At 41.5% G+C, this 17,737-nt stretch overlaps 1 protein-coding gene across 5 annotated transcripts in view; it reads left to right on the top strand.

Annotated features, from left to right (window-relative positions):
• Positions 1-834: 834 nt before the first annotated feature.
• LOC122648488 (COP9 signalosome complex subunit 7-like) overlaps positions 835-17,737 on the top strand; it is a 45,615-nt gene continuing 28,712 nt past the window's right edge. For all 5 annotated transcript variants that reach the window (XR_006331089.1, XR_006331087.1, XR_006331088.1 and 2 more), the window contains exons 1-2: positions 835-1,186; positions 1,882-1,957. Coding sequence is in view for 2 of the 5 variants with exons in the window: in XM_043841692.1 (XP_043697627.1) it covers positions 1,028-1,186; positions 1,882-1,957 (235 nt within the window). In the remaining 3 variants the exon portion in view is untranslated. The remainder of the gene's footprint in view (positions 1,187-1,881; positions 1,958-17,737) is intronic.

Genomic DNA, 17,737 nt, shown 5'->3' on the forward strand with positions numbered 1-17,737 from the left:
TCAGTCATATGTTCCATGGCATCTACAACTGGGGATGGACCAGTTTCTCCAATTGTCGACTCAGATAGGCGAGCAGTTCAAACCCGCAGAGGAAGAGTGGCCATGGCGCAGTGTGAGGGGAATGGCGATGGTGATAGCGACGTCGGGATGGAAATGGCTGGCGATGGTGGCATCAGTTGATTGGAGATGGTAATGGAGGCAGAGGTTATTTGTTTGTTTAGCAACGATGGAGGTTTTTTTTCCTCTATTTTTCAAATTTTTTTTTTTTCCTCATTTTGATAAGATGATGTTATGCTTCATCCCATCATCCCTAATGAGGGTAAAAAAATAATAGCACTTCATTCCAAATGAGGTAAACAAGGAATGAGGTATTATTAAGAGTATTATAGACATTTAGATTAAAATTGGGCGATGACATCATCACTTAACTATTTTAATCTAATGGTAAGGGTATGGTTGTAAGATTTTTTCAACATACAGGTTAAGTTTTTGAAATAAATGATTTCAGGGGTGGACGTAATAGATTCACACTTCAAGGGTGGTAAACGTAAATTTTCCAAAAAAAAAAGGTTACACATTGGTGAAAGTTATTGCAAGGGAACTGAATTACAAACCCCACAAGTACTCCGAAATTCCGACCTTTTAAGGGGCGCATCCTAGGCGTACATCAAGGCCCGCATCGCAGGCGTAGACAACTATGGCAAGTGTACCACCTTTCATGCTTTTCACGCTCTAAAAAAAGGGAGTTTTTGATTTCGAGCAATTATTAAAAGAAAAAAAAAGTAGAAAAAGAAAAAGAAAGAGGGAAGAAGCCCTTTATATGGATTCTAGAGGGGACACCTAGAGGCGCCGTAGAAGTATTGGGAGGGAACGAGGGAAGCTAGTGGAATCCTTTCATTGAAAAAACCCATCTTTTCGAATCGATTTCTCTATAGAATTATATCATCTTAGTCTTCTGGTTTGATGGGTTCTTAGTTACATATACTGTGTTTGAAGCTTTACTTGTCTTTCTATTAAGTAGTACTACATGGATATCGAGCAGAAGCAAGCGGAGCTTATAGAGCACTTCGTCAAACAAGCAGAGAATCACAAAGGGGCTTCTCTTGCGAATGTAATAGTTGAAGCAACCTCGCATTCATCTCTCTTCGCTTTTTCTGAGATTCTAGCTGTTCCTCATGTTGTCGAGGTCAGATTATATTCGACGATTATTTATTTATTTATTCCATTTATTGCCTTTTCTTTTTTAATGTTCTTCCCCACTTTTGGGGGCTTTATGCTTCTTTTTCTTGTATTTGGTTGTTCCTTCTAATTGAATTCATTGATCTTCAATGCATGTTTTTTCCCCCTTGTATCGTAATTCGGTTTCCAGTTGGTTTTTTTTTTTTTTTTTTTTTGAAATCCCTTTCTTGTTGAATGTTTTTGTTGATGGTTCTAGTAAGTAGATAATTTGTTTCTTGTGGGGTTTGCTTCTTTTTTAGGCATAATGTCACTTATAATTTATATTGTTTAGCACAGGAGTTTAGTTTTTCATCTATTTTTATGTTTTAAGGTTGTGGTTTGAATTTATAAAATTGAAATAGTTGTAAATAGTTATTGTGCAAGCATGCAATTAGAGTCATATGTTGCTTCATGTTATTATTTACTATCAGTTGGCATTGTGTGTTGTTTAAGTATTCCATATCATGCTTAACATCTTCAGTAACTATTAAGGCGTCCCATTCAATATTGAGTTTGTCATGATCGTTAATGTTGCTACTTGCTAGTTTCAGTATTATACAGTTCCTAGAACTACTTATGTCATCCCTGAAGAAGGGTATTGATTGATTGCACTAGTATATTTTAGCAGATGTCTAACTTGTCTTTCTGCTAATTTTGGTGCAGCTTCAAGGCACTGAGTACTCTGTCTTTCTTGATATGCTTCGTCTGTTTGCCCATGGCACATGGAGTGATTACAAGAGTATGTGTTTCATTTGTTCGTGAATTGGCAATTTTCTGTTTGTGCAATGATGCCCTGACTGTGTATTTAAATTTTCATCTATTTGATGATTATGATTTAGGTACTCGAAGGATTTACATCACAGCTTATCATCTGTGTTTACTTTGATTATGTAACTTGTGATTACCCTTTTTTTGATATATATGTAATTTGTGATTACCTGAAAAGAGGACCAATGATTGATGGTGTTATTCGCATTAGAATGGCTAGTGAAAGCAGCGAAACAAGGTTAATGTACTGGAAATGTAACCAAAGAGTATCCCAAAGCATGTTTTTGTTTCTAACTCTACAACAACAACCATAACCTTATCCCAACTAAATGGGGTCGGCTACATGGATCCGATAGAGGCCATGGTAGTAATAGGAATAAGAGAAGTAGAAGGAAGTGAAAAAAGTAAAAAGGAGTGAAAGGAAGTAAACAATAAAATTAGTAGAGGAAGAAATCTAAGCAGCATCCCAGGAACATCCCCCTACAAGGGGTCGGCTACACGGGCCCTCGTCCTCCAAACAACTCTATCTGCGGTCATACTAGGATCGAACCCTACCACATGCATATCCTTTCTTAATACTTCTCCAATAGTCATTTTAGGCCTACCCCTACCTCTTTTAGCTCCTTCAAATTGAATCTGGTCACTATTCCTTACTAGTGCATCAATGGGTCTCTGTTGGACATGACCATACCACCTTAAGCGGCTCTCATAGAGCTTGTCCTGGATTGGTGCAACTCCCAATTCGGTTCTAATACAATCATTCCTTACTCCATCTCTCCTAGTCTTGCCGCACATCCTCCTCAACATCCTCATCTCCATTACACTCATCTTATCTATATTACTCTACTTAACTGCCTAATGTTCCGCCCCATATGTCATTGCTGGTCTTATTACTATCCTGTAGAATTTCCCCTTAAGCTTAATAGGTATGCGTGTGTCACATAACACTCCTGATGCACCTCTCCACTTTATCCATCCTACTTTAATTCTGTGGGAAACATCCTCCTCTATATCACCCTCTTTGTTAATGGTTGACCCCAAATATCTAAAGCATTCACTTTGTGGTAGGTCTCGCTGCTTAAGTTTCACCACTTCATCATCTCTCCTGGTTTGACTGAAGTTACACAATATATTCTTTCTTTATTTTACTCTTTTTTTTTAACCCGAATATTACCTGGGACCCGGGTTGGCCCCTAAACCTTTATTAAAATCAATGAGCAAATAATAAAGAATACAGGGGGGGACATTCCGCCTAACCCCTTCCCAAGACAAAATCACACCTCTCAATGAACAGCCACCCCATACAAGAGTAAAAACAACCAAACCATTAGCTTCGTAGGACAGGAAGGCCAGCTTTGTCCTCACGGAGAATGGCCTGAAAGGGACCACCCGGCAAGCTCTCCGGTTGATAAACAGTAGAAGTCATCGCAAGACAAGAGTGCTTGGCCAACCAATCAGCCGCTCTGTTGCTCTCCCGGTAGGCAAAAGTGATGTTGGCCCGAGTACAAGCTAATAATTCATGAATCTCCTTGTATTTATACCACCCTTCCCATAAGTTACCCCTCCTTTGATTGACTGCTCTAACCGTTGCCTCTGAGTCACTGTTAATCACAACATCCGTGAACCCCAAATCCTTACACAACCTTAGGCCATCCCTCAGCGCCTTGAGTTCCGCCAGTGAGCTGGTACTTGGCCCATAAAAATTAGAGAAGGCTGCCAGCGCTTTCCCATTCCAGTCTCTAATAATCCCACCTCCTCCACCCAGGCCAGGGTTACCAGAACAAGCTCTGTCAACGTTCAACTTTACCGAGTAGAAGGGGGGGCACCAGTATACTGGGATGGGCCGTTTGCACTTTACGATGGGAGCCGCAAGACCCGCATTAATCGTAAGATCAAGGTTTCCCTAGCGATCCGTGGGTGCCTACCTTGGTCGGGTAGGGCAACTCCTCACCCAGGCTTTGATGCAAGCAATAATGGAGTTGGCTATCCGCCTCCTGTCATCATGTCTTCTGAAGTTTCTTTCCCTCCATAGCTCCCAAATGATCGGGATGGCGTAATCCCAGAATAACAAAGACTAAGACCATGTCCACCGCTAAACTCGCGCAGTAAGACCCCGCTTCCTCGCATCCTCGAGCGGGAAGAAGGGTGATGTCAAACAAACCGGAGAAGTGGTCCCACACTCTAGTCGCCATGCCTCCGGAAATAAGAAGTGGTCCGTGGTCTCCCTCTGAGGCCTACCACAGCAACAACATTTCGAGGCAAGTGGAATACCTATTGCCATCAAAGAGTCATCTGTAGGTATCCTTCCATTCAGCAGCTGCCACGAAAAGAAGCCCATCTTCACCGGGAGTGTGCTATTCCATATCCACTTCGCATAGGAGACTGTTGGCGACTGACCCCGCACCACATCCCACACCGCCTTGGTAGAGAACAAGCCATTACTAGAGAGAGCCCAAACCAGCACATCTTCACCTCCCGACAAGAAAAAAGAACCTGACGAAATATACTCTCTTATGGCCTCTGAATCAATGCTGTCCAACACTTCTTGCTTCCAAGTGCCATCCTCGCAAAAGGCATCCTTCACCCTCAGCCCCATATCAACCCCAAGACCATTGTCTACAGTGTCCATTAGGGGACCAAAACCCATCTAGTTGTCCAGCCAGAAGAGAATATTACCTGCCCCTAGAAACAGGACCTCCTTGTGCTCCAAAGTGTGCCTCCAAGACTTTGAGCCTGTTCTGTTTGCCTCTGATAGAACAACATGCTGATTTTTAAAGAACTTAGCTTTGAAAAAATAACTCCAAATGGAGCGCTCCCCTAGCGCCTTCCACAGGCCTTTGAGCCTAAGCGAGAGTCCAACATCCTCCAACAGTCTGATCCCTAGCCCTCCCTCCCCAACTGGCCTACAAACTTTATGCCATCCAACCCAATGTTTTCTCTTCCCCCACTCTGAGCAGCCCCATAGAAAGTCAGCAAACATCCCATAGACCCGCCTAGACACCGCCTTGGGTGGTGCCAGTGTCGCAAGAACATGAATTGGAATTGAGGAAAGGATATGCTTTATAAGAGTAATCCTGCCTCCTGCAGTAAGCAGCCTTCCTTGCCAACCTGCTACCTTGCATCTAATCTTCTCAATCAACCCATCAAACAAGCAAATCTTCATCCTCCCTGAATGGAGGGGTGCTCCTAGGTAAGTAATAGGGAGAGATTTCCTAGGAAAACCAGTTATCTCACCAACCAAGCGACCTCTAGCCGGTGTGGCCAAACCACTCAACACAAAGCAGCTTTTCTGTCTATTAACCAGTTGACCCGAGAAGCCTTCGTACCTGTTGAGGAGACCCATGATCTGTTTAAGAGAACCCTTGAGCGCCCTAGAGAAGATAATAGTGTCATCTGCAAACAGGCAATGAGAAATCCCCGGACACCCTCCTGGAAGCTTGTAAAAGGAAGCATGCCCTTCCACAAACATGTTTTTAATTCCCCTGCTCAGCACCTCCTCAGCAATGATAAAAAGAGCTGGCGAGAGGGGGTCACCTTGCCGCACCCCTCTAGAAGATTTGAAAAAGCCCAATTGTTAGCCCCCTAGCACTGTAGAGAACCAACAGTTGTCAACCATCTTCTTAATCAAGCTGATCCAGGCGCCACTAAAACCAAATTTGGCGAGGACCTGCCAGAGAAAGTCCCAATCCAATCGATCATAAGCCTTCGCCATGTCCAGCTTAAGAATAACATTGCCCCCCCTGGTTTTCCGGTTAATGTCCTGGGCCATTTCTTGCACAATGGATATGGAGTCATGAATACTTCTGCCTTGCACAAACGCTCCTTGCTCCTCTGCAATTAATGAAGGGAGGATACCTGCCAGCCTGGAAGCAAAGATCTTGGCAATAACCTTGTAAGCAAAATTACAGAGGCTAATAGGATGAAGATCAGACATTACCTCGGGGTTGTCCTTCTTAGGGATGAGGACCAGGTTTGCAGAGGTGAAGCTCCTGGGAAGCTCCCCTCCCGCAAAGAAATCTTGGACCGCAGCCCAAACCTCCTCACCCACGATATCCCAGCACGAGGTAAAGAAATAGTCAGTAAATCCATCCGGACCCGGTGCGCTCTCGCAAGACAGAGAGAAAACAGCCCCCTTGACCTCTTCCTTCGTGGGCCACACAAGGAGACTAGCGTTATCAACCTCAGAGACAACCTTTGGAACCACAGAGAGCAGTTCAACATCCACCACACAACCTTGAGACAAAAAGATGTCAGAGAAATGCCGCACCGCCTCCGCCTCCGCCTCCGCCTGGATCCCCTCAGGGTCCATTATCTACTCTCCATTCCCCCCCTTGATTTTTTGGATACAAGCCTGCCTCCTTCGAACATTCACCATAGCGTGAAAGAATTTCGTGTTTCGATCCCCCTCCTTTAACCAAGTTACCCTGGATATCTGCCTCCAGAATATTTCCTCCTGTAGGAGAATTTCCTTCAAAATTTCCTTAGTTGCTACCAATGCCTCTCTGGACTCATCGGAGGTTTGTTGGTAAAAAACCACCTCCGCTCTGCACACCGAGTCCTTAGCGTCCCTCACCTTCTGGTGTATATTGCCAAAGACCTCCTTATTCCATTTTCGCAGCGCACTACGAAGGAATTTTAACTTAAAAAACAGCACATAGAGAGGGGAGCCAGAGACCGGCCGAGCCCACTGGTCCTTGATGAAATCATGAAAGCTTGGATGCCTGAGCCACATCTGTTGAAACTGAAAGGAAGAGAAAGCCAGCTGCCCAGCCATCATAAAAGAAAGCCCGATGGGCGCGTGATCTGAACATGCTCTGTTAAGGTGGGTGACAAAGCTGCTTGGGAAGGTAGCCAACCAAGCAGTGTTAACCAGAAATCTGTCCAGCCTAGCCATCACCCTACCTGCCCCCACTTGATTATTTGTCCATGTGAACATGTTACCAGCATAGCCCGCATCAACTAGGGCAGCCCTACTCATAAATGACTCAAACTCCTCCACAGAGAGAGAGCAAACTGGACAACCACCCAGCTTCTCAAGGGGGGACACAACCACATTAAAATCACCTCCCACTGCCCAAGGGTGCAACACCTCCCCCGAGAACACCTCAAGCCTCTCCCACAAGACCCTTCTTTCCACATTTGAACAACGACCATGGACAAAGGAAAAAAGAAAAGTCCCCCTACTGGCCTCCTTACATTCAAGGGTAATAAACTGATCATGCTCCTCCACCACACGGACAGTCAGAGAGGCCTTCCAAAATATCCAGAGCCTGTCCAGCACATGATAAGACTCCAGCCCAATCCTCCTCATCACCAATCTTGCCTTCGCAGCCTGTGCCTTGGGTTCAACAATAGCTACAATGTCCACCTTGTGTAAACTCACCAAAGATTTCAGACGCCTAATAGTCGGCTTATTTCCAACACCTCGAGCATTCCAAAAGATGCAACTCATAAGGACACATCGCGAGGGGCTGCTGTCGATCGCATCGATCTCGTAACACGTCTTTGGGCCGAATCCCTGTTATGTCCTCCCTGCCTAGCCTTCTTAATTTTCTTCCTGTAATTTTCTTTATTTTACTTAAAACCTCTTGATTCCAAGCATGATCTCCATTACTCCTGCTTCACATTAATCATTTTCACTGTCTCATCTATCAAAACAATATCATTAGCGAATAGCATACACTAAGGGACCTCATCTTGGATGTGTCTGGTTAAATCATCCATGATGAGTGCAAACAAATAAGGGCTTAGAGCTGATCCTTGGTGTAACCCAATTGTAATTGGGAATTCACTACTTTGGCTTTCTGCAGTTCTGACACTCGTCACCACGCCTTCATACATGTCCTTAATTATATCCACATAGTTACTTTAGCTCTTTCTCTTCCCTAGGATATGCCAAATGAGCTCTCTAGGGACCCTATCATAGGCCTTTTCTTGGTCGATAAAGACCATATAGAGGTTCGTTTTGTAAGCTCTAAAATTTCCATAAGTCTCCTTAGAAGGTAAATAGCTTCTGTCGTGGATTTCCCTGGCATAAAACCAAATTGGTTCTCTGATATATCAATTTCTCTTCTTAGGTGGGCTTCAATGATTTTCTCTCATAGTTTCATGGTATGACTCATTAGTTTAATGCCTCTATAGTTTTTACAGTTCTGGATATCACTTTCATTCTTATAAATCGGAACTACAATGCTTCTCCACCAATCATCTGGCATTTTCTTTGTACTTAAAATCCTTTTGAACAACTTGGTTAGCTAAGATATCCCTCGTACTCCTAAGCTCTTCCACACTTCAATTGGGATTTCATCTGGTCCCCGGTGTTTTGCCTACTTTCATCTTTCGTGGGGCCCCTTTAACTTCGGCCTCGCCAACTCATTGTAGAAGCTCATGACGTGTGTTGGCTTCGAGACTATTTCTCTCTACTTCCGAGTCCATCCTATCAGTCAAGGTAACTCCATTTAGTAAATTGTAAAAATATTCACCCCATCTCTCCATAATGTCCACATCCCGTATTAGTACTCTACCATCCTCTTAATGCATCTAACATGGTCCAAATCTCTGCTCTTCCTTTCTCTTAACCATCCTCGCTTTTCTGTTTCTGACTCTATGTTACTTATAAACCTTGTTGATCATGCTATGAACTGTCAGTTTTATTTGATGAGTGTTATATCAGATTGAAATAGGTGGACGAAAAAACATATCATGATTCGTATGGAAAAAAAGGGTCTGGTACCTCAGATTACATGCTTTATATTCAGGTATATCGCTTAGTGTTTGGGTGAGTTTAGAACTTTATGTTGCCAATTTATTGTTTTTCCCGGGCACCGGTGCTTGCTACCTTCCTTTCCTTGTCTTTTTTGGAGGGGTACTGGGGTATAAAAAAGTGAATCATGGTTCTGATTGGCATGGAGGGGAATCTCTATGCTACAGTTTTGATTGTTAGAATTAGTTTATTTTTGAAATGATGATGAAACATCTTATGACAAAGTGGGTGCATGAGAGCAGTAGCAAAGTAATGTTTTGGCCTAAAACAGGTAGGATTTTGACATACTGAAGGAGTGGCTATAGACTATAGTGCAGATCAACTAGCTAATAGTCACCTTAAGAGGATACATGGGGTTCTGTCGCTCCCTACAGAGTTTAAAACTTCAGTCCTTTGGCCATCGCAAAAGTGTAGGAAGGAATCTATGCCAGCCTGGTCATATGAATTAGTGCCTAACAAATTTCGGCTTCAATTACTGTCAGTTTAAGTTGTTATGAGTGATTTATAAAGCCTCAAAATGGGGTTAATGATTTTAGACAGTGTTCTGGTTTCTTTATTTAAATTTTCTGTGTCACGGTAGGAGGCAGTGGCGGGAGTCTCGTGCACTGGGTATGCCCTTTTTATGGTAGGAGGCAGAGATACTAAATCGTGATCCTAATTATAATATGATTTTTATTTGTTAAAGGAGTCAGCTTTATATATCTAGACAGTTGGTGTTGTTATACGTTGAGTTTATGACTTGAAGTTTAGTTGTTTTATGAAGAAGTGCATAACCACCTAGACCATATCTGTGACAAATTAAGCTATATATTGCTGCTACTGTTCTAATTTTTTTGCTACTGCTGTTGCATGTGAACAACTATTCAGGCTGGATCTTTTCCTATTGATTAGATCTTCTAGTTAATTCCTTAAAAACTCCATGCTGTTTTTGGTAATTGTTTACCAGGCTTGTTCACAGTTGATCAGAATCAGACACTCTGTTTCTGTCATCTGTTCACACACATGATTTTTTGTTGATTAATTCTTGAATTGAATTCAAGAAATCAATTACCATAGTCCAGATTTGTCTCTCTACTTATTATTCTTCCATATTTCTTGTTTTCAAATTTCAATCATTAAAATTTGTTCTGTATTCTAACAAATAAGTATCTCTCCATCAAAATTCAGTTTCTCTTCATTGTGCTTAATTGCATTAGCAACAGACTACTGTTGGATGTCAGAGTAATCTCTATCACCTGGGTTGCATTGTTTATTTGATCTTCTAGGGCTTGTGTTTTGTGTTGGGTGATTTGCAGCAACATTTTGCTGCATCTCATTTTATTCTTTGTTTTGGTCCTATTGATCATATTAGACTATTTAAATTTGACTTGAAAAACTTGGGCTTATAGTTGTTACCTGGGCCTAACAATGTTGTTTAATCTTGTTGCATTGGAGATTGGTATCCGATCTTTGGTTATTAATATGCCATCTAATATGGAGGAGTAAAATATTTTCTACTGGCTGTCTGCAAAATAAAGGTGATTCTGACATTGAAAGCTTCAAAATATTGAGTGAGGAGCTACATTTTCAAGCAGATTTTTGAAAAATTTCCAACTCTTGTTCTCAATCTGTTTGCTGTCAAGGGCGATGAATCTGTAGGATAACATGCCTATGACAATCCTGGTTCTCTCTTTACTGTGCCAGATGATGTTTTCCCTTTCCAAAGCATGTACTATCCCATTATGTTGAACCTTCCTAATTAGGCAGTATAATGAAGGCATGGAGGTACACATTGTATGGCTCTTGATTGACTGAGTTTTGATGCTGAATTGGTACATCAATTGGGTTTCAAACTGGGTCCATACTTGGGTCATATTATGGGAGTATTTAATTCCAACTTTCCAGCCTATATTTTGCCCAAGGACAGCTATCGGCAAGCCTTACTATTTGTTTTTGGGTGGGGGTTGGGGAGAATATAGCTATCAATCTTGCTGATTTGAAGGAGGATTAATTCCAGGTCGACCCGCTTTATTTGGAGAAGTATATTCCAGATCTTATGGCCATCTAGCTTGCTGATTTCAAGGAGATATTTCCATAATCAAGTGCTCTGCCCATTAGCTATTGAGCTTACCTATTTGGGATGATATCGACCAGCAGTTAAAGGAGGAGATAATGACTAGATTTGGTGGCTCCCATGGCCAGCTGGTGAAGATCAAGCTAAAGGCAATATTGCTGGGCGTGGAGGCCTTCTTTTCAAGTCAAAAACAGCTGTCAAGCTGATCTGGATTAGGAGAAATTTTAGCATTCAGTTATACCTTGCATGGGGGGGGGTTATTACTTATTGGACTTGAGAATTTTTTATTTTATAGAGTTGTTTTTATGTAATGGGTGGTTTCTATTTTTAGGATTTCTTAGTTAGTTAATTAGATTGTTATTAGGATTTTATTTTATTTCTAGAACTCTAGAAGACTTGGGTTGTAATCGATTACTATTTAAATAAAGAAAAATGGGCTGAAACAGCCAAGTCGAGTTGGAGAAATGAGTACAACAACAACAACAACAACAACAACTACTACTACTACTACTCAGCCTTATCCCAACTAAATGGGTTCGGCTACTTGGATTCCAGAAGAAACAGAAATTAATAATATAAAAATAAAGGGAAGGATCACACAACAATGACACAAACTCTAGGGCATCGACCCGACTTAGCTACGAACCACATCATAACTGCTCAACAATGAGCCCCAGGCCTCAAGAAAGGAGCTTGATTAAAGCCATTAATGGCTGTGACTTGTGAGAGACAGGTACGGTCAGAGGCCGTGGGTGAGAGACCTAGGAGAGAGTTGGGATACTCGATCCAAACCTATCCTTCTTCTCTATTTTCTTTTTTCTTTTTTGTTTCTATTTCAAAAGATTTCATTGTGTGATCTTCTATAAGTTCATCAATTGTTGCCCAGTTTTTGAAGACCAAACCAGCATTAAACTTTGTTCAAGAAGATCCTGCCTGGGGCTCGGTCCTTCGTGATCCAGCCTTACATTAGTTGTGTGCAGTTATAGGAACATGTTGCTCACCAAGTGTAAGGCTTTTGTTGGTAGTGGCTCATAGAAGACCAATACATGGATATGTTACATAGGAGATGTGATAGTTTGGCCATTCTCCTTCATATTTGAATCATTTGCAAGATGGATGAAGAATACCTCTTCATCATATCCACTTTACTTCAAGTGTTGACACCATTGCTTGGTCCTATCTGGTGGTTCTTGTGTTGTTTGAGAGAAGGAACAACTGATTGGAAGTTGTCTTGGTAGCTTCCTTATAGGCAATTTAGGAAGTGAAAGATGGAAGTACTTTTAAGGATTAGTTTGGATCAGTGTATACTCTATCATGATGGATGGCATCTCTATAATAGTAGCAAATTTGGTATCCTCCATGGATATGTTCAGAGGTTTACCTGTAGAGATGGTATTTAGTGGTGCATCATTGCATTCTCCAATTGGCTCTTTCTATTTATTGAATGTGGTTGGTCCTCGGGCATCCCCTACTGATTACTTTATCAAATTCAACTCTTATGGCTGCTGCTTGGGGAATCCAAGTGATGCAGACACATGCAGGAAGAAGGTAAAAAATCTGTCTACAGATCGCTCAGCTGACAGTCAGATTCTGTGTCATGACAGCCTGTGGCTCTAGTGTATTGTCCAGTTTCTGATTCGTGAACAAATCAAGAATCTTATCTTGTTAAGAAGTCTACTCTTGCGGCTGGAATAGAGGTTTTACAGAATTCTACAGTCCAATTGCGAATGAAGGTGTTCACGTTGTGCAGTCCAATTGCGGCTGTAGGTGTTCCCATTTCTGCAGTCCAATTGTGGCTGGAGCATAGTTGTCATGGCGATCCAAGTCGGTGAAGGGGTGTTTGATCGATATATCAACACGTTGCACGCCATGGCAATCATGTCGACCATGGCAGAATTGTAATTAAATTCAAAGTTGAATGGCAAACTAATAGATAAATCAAGATTTATAAGAGCAATGGCAGAATTGTAATTAATCTGAAGTTGTAAAGGAGTGGCAGAACTGTAATTTAATGGAGTTAAAGAGAAAATTGAATGGGCTAAACAGAATAGCAATAGAGAATATAGGGGGTTTTATGTAAATAATATAAGTTGTCCTTGCAATTTTAAAGACTTAATATGTCTTCTTCAACCTTGTAATAATACGATAGAAAGAGAGGCGGTGAGCTGGAGTAGTTCCAGCAGAGGAAACTCCTTCTTAGGAAGACGATTCTCCTTGCAATTACTGGAACAAAATCGGAGTGCCAAGGTCTGCCGATCCCAACGAGAAATAGCCCCAAAATTCTGTTGGCAACCGAATGGTGAGATCTGAAATCAGATCTGGTGGATGTCTTAGTTGCAGGTTACTTCGAAAATTTGAATCTAACAGAAAGAGAGACTTCTGGATATGAAACTTCCAGGTATGGATCGCCCAAGAGAAAAGAACTTATGGATCAAATCTCAGAACCAGTTGATGTGTGTGTAAGGATCCTATGATGGCTTTCCAGAAACCAAGGCTAAAATAGGAGATTTAGGGAAACAGGGACACCGTGACGTTGGTTGATATGCACATTTCTTCAGCGCCAGCACGCCATGACAACTGTGGGCTGGAGGTTTCCATATTTTTTTTTAACTTTTTTGAATTGTAAATTCTATTTAGTATGAGTTGGTTCTCTTTTTCTTAGTGGTTGTTAGGTCTTTAGGTCAGTTTAGAGCCTTCCTATGGGTTGGATGATGTAATAGGTCAGTTTAGAGCGTTCCTATTAGTTAAATGATGTAATAGGTCAGATTGGAGCTTTTCTATTGGTTGGATAATGTAAGAGCTCTAATAAGCCAATCGTAAGTTTCTGGTGAAGGCTATAAATACAGGTATTTGCCATACTGTTGGGTCCTCATGAGGATGTCATCGAAGAAGGTGACGTCACACGTGAAATCCGATTCTGTTATCCTTCATTGTCAAGTAACCTTTTATATAAAAAGGGAGACAGATAGGTGGTGGTGGTGCGTGCAACTTTTTCATGTTGTCTTGGTGCTGCGAGGGTTTGTGGAGAGAACCACAGAGTGGGTGCGATGAGTGATGCAACCTCGGCCAAAAGGGAACTAAAATTTAAAAAATTACTAAACTGGACTTCCCGTAAAGTCTAGGGACAAAACAGAGGGAATAATAAGAATCAGCTTCTTCAACCTCACGACAGAAACAAATCAGCAGTAGAACACTCTTGGTTTCAGATGATTAATCTCATCCATACCAAACCCAATCAAGGTGAATTCAGGGAGTGAACCATGTGATTCCTAATCTTGAACCCCCTTGAATGCAACCAATAACATGCCAGATAGTCAACTATAAAATAGAAAAAATTTCTCTGAAACTGTTCTGAGCTGAGTAAACAGTACCAAACCTAACTCTGTTCAGACAAACTCAGCCTTGTCCCAACTTAATGGGGTCGGCTAAATGGATCCAAACAAAACAAAATAGGGAAAATAGAGTTCTAACCAAAAAGGGAAAGAAAAGATGGGAGAAGAGGGATGGGGAAAGAGATATCAAATGCAAAGGAAGAAAGACAAATAAAATAAACAATAAAAAAAAAAAAAGATGAAGTGTTCACCTAATGATTATGAACACTTCACAAATTTTTTGGCCAAATGGGTTATAATCAGGGAGTATTAAGAAATTTTCTCTAACCCAACGGTAACGCAAGTAGCAGGAACAATGCGGAAGCAAAAACCAGAATAGAAAAAAATAACTGAGGAGAAGAAATATAAGGAGATATTATCATAAACAGAAACTGCAAGGGGGGGGGGGGGAGAAGATCAGACCTAGGCCTGATTTGGTATGATTTCTATTTCAATTTTGGATTGATTTCTTGAAATAGTCAACAAATAGATTTTTGGTCAAAAAATTGAAATTGTTTTGGTTGTATCAATATGAAATATTTCAAGAATAAAAAAAATCCATTTGATAGTTCAAATTCTGAGAATAGATTCTCTATATTTCTTTGGGAAGGATGGGGGTGGTGGCGGCGGGGTAGTAGCGGTGGTGATGGTGGTGGCAGGGTAGTGGTGACGTGGAAGTAGTGGCGGTGGTGGTGGTGGTGAAGGGATAGCGGTGGCGGTGGTGGTGAAGGGGTAGCGGTGGCGATGGTGGTGGTGATGGTGGTTGTGGAAGTAGTGGCGGTGGTTGTGGAAGTAGTGGCAGTGGTGGTGGCAATGGCAATGGTGGTGGTGGTGGTGGAGGTGGTGGTGATAGTGGTGGTGGTAACAGGGTAGTAGTGGTGGTGGTGGCGGGGACAATGGTGGGAGTGGGGTGGTGGTGGTGTGACCATTAGGAGAAGAAGGGTGGTGTTTTATTTTTAACATGAAATTACTACTTTGCCCATGAAATTAACCATGTGCTCATTCAAGAGCAAGAGTGCTGAATCAAATGAAATAGAAATTCTGAAACAGCTCCTCAGCTATTTCAGAATTTCTATTCAACTTGATTTCTATTTCACTGAAATAAGATGCAAAAATCAAACCAAACAATTTCAGAAATAGAAATCACCCCCTGAAATTGAAATAGAAATCATACCAAATCAGGCCCTACACAAGAAGAGTTTAAAGAGAAAAGAACTGAAAGAGGAACAATCAATCGGTTCAGCCTTTGGGATCATAAACGTCATACGGAATACAATTTTATTCTATCCAATTTATCTCTGATCGATTGGTTACATGTATATAAATAGGCTCAGATTACTCCTAACCATAATTTGCCAACAAAAGTTGAAATTGACTCAACTTCCTACTCCTACGATAGCTAACAAGAATAAAATAATTAGAAAATGAAATTAACAAAAGTAAACCTAATAGTTAAACAAACCCCTAACTGCACCTATTGGACCAAGACCTAGGTTTGGACCTGGTTGTCAGTCCGGCCTTTCAGATTGCGTAATGTCAATCCAGCCATGCATATGCATTTGTATCAATTCTCCCGCTCGTAAAATAACTTGGCTCTGTTGAGTTAGCTTGCAAACCAAGATACTTTTGTAGTGATTTCAACACTGAGGTGGTACATATCTTGGGGAAGACGGTTGAATTGCAATTCCATGAGTGGGAAGAATAGAAAGGCCCATAGTTGGAGGAGAGAATTGTCGCCGTAAAGGCATATCCGTCAATGTGCGAGGTAACGTCACACACTTATGCGCTTTTTGTTTCACCTTGATGTTGTTCCGTGCACCATCATAGAGAATACCAGCTTTTTGTTGCTGTGGTCGCCCTAAGAGAACGCCATAATGCGTTAAGGGACTGACTAGTAAAGGCACTTGGTAGTGGAGCAGCACAAACTGTAGATGAACTCTTACAATTGAATCAGCCTCTTCTCTAGCATTAAGCCCAAAACCTGCACAACTTTCTTGAAAAGCTGCTTCTGTAGGAGGTTTAGTGCTTGAACTAGGTCTGTTGAGATGAGGTTGGCTTCCCCTCTTCTGTCGGTCACTATGTAGAGTGCCATAGAATCCTTTTGTCTGAAAAGGGGGAGCTTTCTCTATTAGTCAAGATGTTCCTCCTGATCAAGATGATGACCACTCTTTTTCATCAGATGATGATCTTCTTGTTGCTATTAGAAAGGGAGTTAGATCCTGTACGACTGTACCCTACACTCAATTTCTAACTTTTTCTCCTATAAATCATTGTCTCCATCCTATCGTGCCTTTGTTTCTTCATCGTCCTCTGTGTCTATCCTGCAGGGCTGGAAAGTATTTGTCACAGACCCAAAATGGAAGGATGCTATGGTAGAGGAAATGCGGGCCTTGAAGAAAAATGATCCTTGGGAGCTTGTATCTCGTCTTGAAGGAAAGAAATTGGTAGGGTGTTCTCTATAAAACATAGATTAGATGGTACCATTGAGAGATATAAGGCAAGACTGCTTGCCAAGGGATTTACCCAAACCTATGCATTGATTATTAGGATACGTTTGCCCCTGTTGCAAAAATAAATTATGTTCGAGCATTGCTATATTGTGCTGCAAATTTTGGATGTAATCTTTACCAACTGGATGTAAAAAATTACTTCCTTAATAGTGGTCTTGTAGAAGAGGATACATCATACATGGATATTCCTTCAAGCTTTGCATCATCAACCACAACTGGTAAGGTGTGTAGGTTAAGGAAATCTCTCTATGGTCTTAAATAGTCACATCGGGCTTGGTTTGGCTGGTTTTAGAAGGCTATGCAGAAGTTTGGGTACAAGCATAGTCATGTTGATCAGACCTTGTTTGTCAAGCACAAGGATGGCAAGGTCACTGCTCTTATCGTCTATGTTGATGATATTGTAATAACAAGCAATGATGATGCAGAAATCTCCTTGTTAAAGGGGCTCGGTTGGCAGTAGAGTTTGAAACTAAGGATTTAGGACAGCTTAGATACTTCCTAGGGATTGAAGTAGCCCGATCTAACAAGGTTATTTTCATTTCACAAGGAAAGCATGTTCTGGATCTCCTTGGTGAGATAGGTATGCTCGGATGTAAGTCTGCAGATTCAAAAATTGAAGTCAATCACCAACTCAGCTGTAAAGGAGGTGATTTGGTAGATAATGACAAATATCAACGTCTTGTGGGAAAATTAATATACCTTTCTCATATCCGACCGGATATTTTTTCTATGCTGTAGGGGTTGTTAGCCGTTTCCTTCATGATCTGGAGTCTACTCATCTCGAGGTAGTATACTGTATTCTAAGGTACTTAAAATCAGCACAAGGAAAAAGAGATTTTATTTTCCAACAACAGTAATCTGAAGTTGAAGTCCGTTACTGATGCTGATTGGGTAGGCTCCATTGATGACCGACGCTCAAGTTTAGGGTATTTTACATTCCTCAGAGGAAAACTGGTTACATGGCAAAGCAAGAAGCAATCAGTAGCATCCAAATCTAGTGCAGAAGCAGAATACTGAGCAATGGCACAAGGAGTGTGTGAGCTTATCTGGCTCA

Source organism: Telopea speciosissima, chromosome 1 (genome assembly GCF_018873765.1).
Source record: "Telopea speciosissima isolate NSW1024214 ecotype Mountain lineage chromosome 1, Tspe_v1, whole genome shotgun sequence".
Classification (NCBI taxonomy): domain Eukaryota; kingdom Viridiplantae; phylum Streptophyta; class Magnoliopsida; order Proteales; family Proteaceae; genus Telopea; species Telopea speciosissima.